This window comes from Apaloderma vittatum, unplaced genomic scaffold (genome assembly GCF_000703405.1).
Source record: "Apaloderma vittatum isolate BGI_N311 unplaced genomic scaffold, ASM70340v1 scaffold1405, whole genome shotgun sequence".
In the NCBI taxonomy this organism is placed as follows: domain Eukaryota; kingdom Metazoa; phylum Chordata; class Aves; order Trogoniformes; family Trogonidae; genus Apaloderma; species Apaloderma vittatum.
The window spans coordinates 1-8108 of NW_009717421.1; the positions used below are offsets into that span (position 1 = coordinate 1).

The 8108-nt window shown below is 39.6% G+C and overlaps 1 protein-coding gene across 1 annotated transcript; it reads left to right on the forward strand.

Moving 5' to 3' along the window:
* Positions 1-17: 17 nt before the first annotated feature.
* On the forward strand, positions 18-7507 carry THAP5 (THAP domain containing 5). The gene is made up of 3 exons (XM_009869862.1): positions 18-105; positions 4420-4609; positions 6337-7507. The coding sequence occupies exons 1-3, from the start codon at positions 23-25 to the stop codon at positions 7303-7305; spliced, it is 1242 nt and encodes a 413-aa protein (XP_009868164.1). The 5' UTR covers positions 18-22; the 3' UTR covers positions 7306-7507.
* Positions 7508-8108: the final 601 nt, after the last annotated feature.

Here is an 8108-nt window from a genome sequence, read left to right on the forward strand (position 1 = left end):
GGCCCGGGGGTGCTGCTCCGCCATGCCGCGGTACTGCGCCGCGTCCAACTGCAAGAACCGGGGCGGGCAGAGCTCCAGGGACCAGCGCAAGCTGAGCTTCTACCCGTGAGTGGTCGGGGAAGGGCGGTAGGGCCTGTGTGAGGGCTGGCCCTGATGATGGCGAACGCCAGAGGGCCCAGCCCCAAGTGAGGCGAGGCCCGCAGCGGCCCCTTAGGAGCAGGGGAGGCGGGGGTTAAACGGTGCATAAACTAACTTTAGGCGCCTGGAGCTGCCTTTGAACCCTGCCTGTGGCTGGGGGGGGAAATAGCGCTCTTGTCGTTGGGGGAGAGGGGAAAGGGAAGGTGAAGGGGAAAAGGGGAGGCAGGACCACTGTTTACTCGGCACTGGTGAGGCCGCACCTCGAATCCTGTGTTCAGGTTTGGGCCCCTCAGGGCAAGAAGGACGTTGAAGTGCTGGGGCATGTCCAGAGAAGGGCAGTGAAGCTGGTGAAGGGTCTGGAGAAACAAGTTTTATGGGGACCATCTGAGAGAATTGAGGTTGTTTAGCCTGGAGCAAAGGAGGCTGAGGGGAGACCTTATTGCTCTCTACAGCTATCTTAAAGGAGGTTGTAGTAGAGATCAGTCTCTTCAACCAAGTAACAAGAGACAGGACAAGAGGAAATGGCTGCAGGTTTCTCAGGGGGGAGGCTCAGGTAGACAGAGTGCTTAGGGATATGATTTAGTCGAGGACTTGTCAGTGTTAGGTTAATGGTTGGACTCAATGACCTTAAAGGTCTTTTCCAATCTAGGCAGTTATGTGATTCTCTGTAATCACCCTACCCCCCTGAAAGACAGGTGGTACTTGGTTAGAGAGAGGGGAGAGGCACAGCAGCATTGAAGGGCTCTAGAATAGGTATAGAGAATTCATAAAGTGAAAAACAAAGAGATTGGACAAAAACCCAAAATTTGAACTTGTAATCGTGGGGCTGTTCAGCTGTTAGAGCTAGGCAGCACCTGTTACCCCACCGTTTTCAAGAGTGGCTGCCTTTGTGGCAGGAGTGTTTCAACAGGACTAGCATTACTGAAAGCATTGGCTTAAAGGTAAAGGAGCTGAGTATCCTGTATCTGACAGCTTGCAAGCGAAGGGCCAAATAGAGTAGGAAAGCAAGAATAAATTGATTCTTTAAAATAAAATATTCACACTAGAATTGTTATCTTGCCTGCACAGTGAAAAGAGTTTTGTTTGGAAGCAATGGAGCTAGCTGGAAGCTAGCTATTTTGGTTACTGAAAACCAGTTTATGGTGGCTGCATAGTACTGTCTGGCCACCTGATTAGTCACCATCCCAGACACGCAGTAACCTCTGTACTGTTGCGGTTATGTGGCTGTTGTTTCCAGAATGATTAGTTAAAAACAGATTTTGTCAACTCTGAGAGAAGTAAAATCTGGGTAACTAATTATTAATGTATTTCTGTGGAATAAAAGTATGATAAACATTTGTCAGTGAGGAATTTTGTAGCATTTTATAAAAAATTGAGGAATAAATTTCACAACTAACATTAAAATCTGTTTTGGTAAAAAATGTACCTCAAACTAAGTTTTGTTTCAGTTGCTGAGTAGTCATTTCTATTCCAAGATCAGGAAGGCTATGTAGGAAGACCCACAGGAAGACTGCTTTGAGAGGGACTTTAGTTTAGAATAAAGGAAAGCTCTTTTTCCTGGCGTGTCTCTAATATATGATTCATCATAAAACAAACATGAAAATGAGGGGAAGCAAACTATTTATATTGTGTTAGAGAATGTGAGTGCTGCATGGATGATCCAAGCAACTTTGAATGCTGATACATATTTATATTCAAATGTAAGGCATCAGTAAAAAGATGACCGAAGCAACTTTGGATGCTGATACATATTTATGTTCAAATGTAAGGCATCAGTAAAAAGATGACTGCAGAAACACAGCTGGCTTATCTAGCCATTGAATTGTGCTGTGTTATGAATATCGTGGCCCTGTAGGAGAGGTGCTCAGATTTCCCTTATAGAGATCACATTAGCATACTACATTACACTACTACGTTAGCAACTACTGCTGATGTAAATTGCGGGTTTTATTCCCTTGCCTCTTACCACCCCAAAGAAGTCCTCTGCTGCTCTGTGATTCTGGGTCTGAGCCCCTCCTGAACTTTTAACTGTGACCTAATCTTGACTGGCCTTTGTTTTATTTCTTCTTGAGAGAAGAGTTTCTGTTGATGAGTAAGGGGATATTGAAGCAGGAGCCGGTTTTGGCAAAGTTGCCCTTAAGCTAAAATAATAAATTTCGCTATCAGACATCATCTCTCACTACAGTTTATTTTGTTTCCCATCTGGAGCTGGCCAGCTGCAGGAAAAGCAGTAAGTGCTGTGTTGCAAGGGCGACATCAGTGGAAGCAAATGTTCTCAAGACCTTCAGGGAGAGAGGGTGATTGCTGACACAACTTTCAGTTGAAAGAAGCCGTCCTCTTACTGAGAGCCTTCTTTGGACCTATGTAGTAACATCCCAGTTTAAGCTCTGTTACTCATGGGCATGCTGTATATGTAATGCTGCTCTTGGGTATACACAAGCTAAGCAGGTGGGATTCAAAAAGGCTGAACTTCTAACCTGTCCTTGAGAGGTTATTGTGTTCTTGCCAGCATTATTCCTTGCATTCCGCCTGCAGACACTTGGAGTCAAATGCATCCAAAGTTTGCTCTGTTTTCCTGGTTACTTCAAAACTTAAATGGCAACAAATTCAAAAGGTTGGGAAAGGGGTAAAGATGTGCACATTTATCCCATGGATCTCATGTATCTTTCTCTTAAAATCCACTAGGTTTGCATTTTAGGAACACTGTGGACCTGCATTAAGAGAGTCATTGCTGTGTGTGGCTTTCAGAGGAAACATGCAGCTTCAGGGATTTGAGGGTGGGATTTAAGGTTTGCCAAGAAGTAGCCTGACTTACTGATGGTGCCTTTCATAGCATTCACGTGATGCTGGGCACTTCAGGCTCTCTCCTCAGCTTCTGTTGTGTGGGAAGACCTTGCTGCAGAACCATTTTTTTTGTACCTTGAAGTTCCATAAATGTATAGTAATAAACATAACCAGAACTGATTGTTAATTAAAAGGAAAAAAGAGCTAAGGAAAGAGAAGTGGAGTCAGGAATGCTCCATTTCTGTTTAGGGAGTAAAACAAAAAATGGCTTTTGTGAAGAGTCATAGAATCACTCAGGTTGGAAAAGACCCTTAGGATCATCGATTCCAACTCTTGACCCTACTATACAAAGCTCACCCCTAAGTCGTATTCCCCAACACCACATCTAAACAACCTTTAAGCCCATCCAGGGATGGTGACTCAAATACCTCCCTGGGCAGCCTATTCCAATGTCTGACTACTCTTGCTGTGAAAAAAATTTTCTGTCTGCAGGCACTTGTTCACATCTATTGTCCATCATACTGCCAACAGCTAATACTTTTTGCATCCTGGAGTTAGAATTGGGTTAGGTGTAATGACCATGAATCTGTCTCTTACAGTTTCATATACACAAAAATAAATTTTTAAAAAATTATTGCACAGGATTCTAAGGAATAGTGCATTCTTAACAGGAATTTAACAGTGCTCAGAATTCAAATTATGGTTTATGTATATCATATGTGGTTATATGCTATAGTTGAAAGAAACTTGCTATGCACCAGAGAAATCTGAAAGTGTGTTACAAATAACCCTGAAGTCTGTCTGGTAAGAGATAAGAGCCAAGAGTGGTGTGAAGGGTCATGTTGGCATTACTGAAACTGCTTGACTGTACATGCATTATAATGAGCCTTTAATTTCCCTTTAACTTGTGTATTGTGGTTCATTAAGTAAATTGCTTGTGTTTGCCCACTTTCTTTCTATTTAGGTCTTTTTCCTGTGTAGTTTGTTTGGCTGTTTGCATGTGTCTTCACAGTATTATTTTTTTTTTTCTCTGAATGTATATACGCTTCATTTTACTTTTCAGGTAGGTCGGATGGTTGAAAAGTTATGGATTACATAATGTTATGTGGGCTCTCAACACAAAATTAGGACCAGACCTAATTTTTTTTAAATAAAGTCAGAGTATTTCATCGAACTTCAGCAGAACTACGTTCTGAGCAACTATTACAGGATCAAGCCTTTTAAAACATCTTGTCCTTGGCTTCTGAAACACTTGACTAGCAGAAATCAATAGAAGTTCTGCTGCTGAACTCTGGAGCAAATACCCAACTAGAAATAATTAGGATAAATTATTAGATTAACAACTAAGTGACATTTTTAAAGGATCATTTTAATCTGTTTGCAAGGAAAGACTGACTTATAAGGACCAATGAGCTACACATTATTAAAAAAAAAAAAAAAACCCGGAAAAAAAGCTAACAGGTGTTTTTATTTGTTCTTTTGAATGCTTTAAAAAAGATTTCCGCTTCATGATAAAGAGAGACTTGAGAAATGGCTGCGGAATATGAAACGAGATTCATGGACTCCAAGTAAGCACCAGCTCCTGTGCAGTGATCATTTTACCCCCGATTCCCTTGATGTGCGATGGGGTATACGATACTTGAAACATACTGCTGTACCAACTATTTTCCCTTCCCCAGATGATAAGGTAACGTATTCCTGTCTTTTATCTAATACAGATGCTCTTATTATCTGTAATATATTCTTATTTTAGTTTTAAAATGGAATTCCTCTCCATCAAAATATTATGTTAATAGGACTGACACAAAACGAATATGTGATTCCATAGTGTAAAGGATGAACAACTTTGTCTGGAGGTTCAGTCTCTATTGTAATTGGAAATTACAGTAGCATTTCTTATAGGAAATTTTCCAAAGGCAAATAAACTTCCTAGAAGAAAATTATGATTCTAAATATCTTTTTTTATCCTGTGCAATTATTTTTAATTAATATTTTTATGTTCTTTTAAGACCTTTTATTAACTATGCATAAATAGTGGCCTTGGAATGTGTTAGTTTCAACCTACACATCTCTCTTTCCTGTCCCCAACCTCTGTTACACTTGAAGAGCTCCGGAGTGTAGACTGCTGAGGATATGCAACGAAGACTATTCCATCTTGCCTTTCTCAGAGCTGTCCTCTTGGTTACACAAAAATACCGTGCCACACAGGCACCTAGTCTTGATCAAAACTATGCTAATTCTCATCTGGCCCATAACTGCCTTCCTTGGGATCACTGACCTAATTTCAGCTGGAATAGAGTTAATTTTCTTCCTGGTAGCTGGTGCAGTGCTGTGTTACGGATTTAGTGTGAGAGTAACGTTGATAATACACTGATGTCTTAATTGTTACTAAGTATCGCTTACCTTAAGTGAAGGATTTTTCAGGTTCCCATGCTCTGCCAGTGAGCAGGTGCACAAGAATCTAGGAGGGAGCGTGGCCAGGAGAGATGACCCGAACTAGCCAAAGGGATATTCCACACCATGGGATGTCATGCCCAGTATATAAACTGAGGACATGGCTCCTTGTTGGGGAATCAAACCCTGGTCTCCCCGGTGGGGATACTCACCACTGTACTTCTGGAGCAGGTGAAGGAGAGCTTCCCAAAAGTGCTTACTGATTTAATTATTTCTTCCTCTAAATAAAGAATGTGTCCCACGAGCAGTGGTAGTTGCCTGTTCTTCAGTATTGTAACCATTCTATGTTAGTTTACAAGGATTTTTTTTATTTTGAATAATACTGTCTTCAGAATTAAAAAAAAAATCATTTTTTATGAATTTCCAAATTTGGTTGTCAGAATCGAATTGCTTGTTTAAAAATCCACCTGCGCACATTAATATGTTTCACTGTTCCAAAGTAATATTTTTTGTTGATTTTGTTAGCTTGGAGTTCTCTCTGGGGTGGACCACATGACTAAAAATTTGCCATAACTAGCTAAAACAACTTTGTTGCATCTTTACTGCAAAAATCTTGTACTATATCTATTTAATATACTTAATACAGTGTTTCAGGTGGTAATAGGAGATGCAAGCTAGTCTTTGTGAAACAGGTTTGTTTAGCCATTCCTTTTCAAGTGCTTCTAAAATTATGATTACTCGTGTAAATCAGTAAAGTTCCTTAGCATTAGAAGAAGGGGGGAAAAAAGTATTAATGCCTTTAGAGTTTTAAAATAATATTTTAACATTTAGGGCCTGGAGCAGAGTTATGGAAGACACATGAATTTTCAGGTCTCCAGTATAATTTTTAACTGGTGCTCATCTAAATTACTAGTTATGGAATATCATGCTATAAAATGAGATTTGCCCATTTTTTTTCATTTTCAAGTGATTTCCTAGTTACGAGGTGATTGGATTTCAGTGTCTTTCTTTTCTCTCTAGGAAAAAGACTCTTCTCGGAACACCCCACAAGAGGTAAAGAGACAAGGCCTGGAAGAAACAAATAAAAATGTAGAGTCAGAAAAGGCATTTCCATCACTTGAACTTGGTACATCAAAGAAAAATTCTGTAATTGCAGAAAATATAGATGAACAAGCACAAGTAGTTTGCTCAACTTCATTGAGTCAACCTTTAAAAATTCAAAAACTGCAACTTCAAAGTGGACAAGAGTTTCAGGCAGAGAGTGTCATTCTTGATAATTCATCTGAGCAGCATATACATCGACCTAATCCCGTTTTGTTGGCAGCAACAGTCCAGGGCGTGGAAGCTACAAGAGTTCATGCTGCTGTAGAGAGTCCAATGGGTTGTACAGCTACAGTCTTGCAATTTACAGACCCTGACTACTTGAGTTCATCTCTGAAACTGAAAGATGCTTTAGGTTCGATTACTGACTATGCAATTGAAAATCCTAACTCTCATGTTGTAGGCTGTTCTGTCGAAGTACGGTCAACAAGTGAAAACACAGTTTTGCTGAACACAGTCACACAAACTATTGAACAGTTCAGTGGAAGTGAAGAATCTGTCATTGCAATCATTGTGCCAGCCGAGAGCCCAGAAGAGCCTGAAATAGTTGACAGTTCTTTCTTGCCTGTTAAGCAAGAGTTTCCTGACACACAGAAGACAGAAACAGATAAACCTGTATTTATGAATGCGTATGGTGGAAGTGAAGTATTACAAATTGAGCATTCATACTGCAAACAAGACGTAGACAGAGATCATCTTTGGCAAAAAATTTCAAAGCTCAACTCTAAGATCACTCTGCTTGAAATGCAGGAGATAAAAACTTTGGGGAGACTCAGATCCTTGGAAGCTCTTATTGGACAACTGAAGCAAGAAAACCTGCTTTCTGAAGAAAAGCTCAAGATTGTAGAAAACTGCTTTACAACACTTGAAGTGACAATGATACAGTAAAGGCTTTAAATGATTGTTCTGAAATACCTTTTTAGCCTCTTTGATTGTATGTTTTTACAAATTAACTTTCGTTTCAGTCATGGCATTTTAAGTATCTAATGCAAATTGTGTGAGTAGCAAATATTCTTTGAAACGTTGCATCGACCACTACCAAAGCTAGGTTGTAAAATATTGCCTATAAAACGTGTCTTACAAGTAAACTTTAAAAGGCTTTATTTTCTTTTAAAGTTTTGTTAAAAAGTATATAAATTGACTCAATGAAGATAAGTTAAACCTTTCTAGCTGCAGGCTCCTCTAAAATACACAATTCCTGCATTTGGGGCAGCAGTAGAATGGACAGAATAGGTATGTAGGATGGAAAATTATAAAACTGTTTTTTGATGTTGTTTTTCAGGTGGTTTTTTTTTTAAAAAAGAAAGGTGTCCTGATTCTCTTTCAAGTGAGTAATGAGGTATGTAGTACACACTGGTGAGGCCACAGTTAAGCTGTAATCTTTGGTTCATCTAACATTTGTTCTGATAGTTTTTTGTACACTTTGACCTTATAAAATTGTTTCTGCAATAAAAGGTGCTTCTTTTCATTTACTTCTAGAAACAAAATATTTAAGAATATTGGTAGAATGAAGAGGTCCATCTCTTTTTTTGGATGGCTTAGCTCAAATGGAAAGAACTGTCTTTAAATAGTAATATTTTTGCTGGTTAGTAAAAGGTAAAGCTCTGACTACTTGGTGAGTGCTAGCTGCTCAACATCGATCCTCGTGCAGTCTATAGCTGGGTAATGCATATACTCTTAATAATACCCTG

What these genes read in the sequence shown, in the direction of transcription:
- THAP5 (XM_009869862.1), top strand. Translation starts at nt 23, where the DNA reads ATGCCGCGGTACTGCGCCGCGTCCAACTGCAAGAACCGGGGCGGGCAG. An exon ending in CGCAAGCTGAGCTTCTACCC is followed by an intron (nt 106 to 4,419) that starts GTGAGTGGTCGG and finishes GCTTTAAAAAAG; the next exon opens with ATTTCCGCTTCATGATAAAG. An exon ending in TCCCTTCCCCAGATGATAAG is followed by an intron (nt 4,610 to 6,336) that starts GTAACGTATTCC and finishes TTTTCTCTCTAG; the next exon opens with GAAAAAGACTCTTCTCGGAA.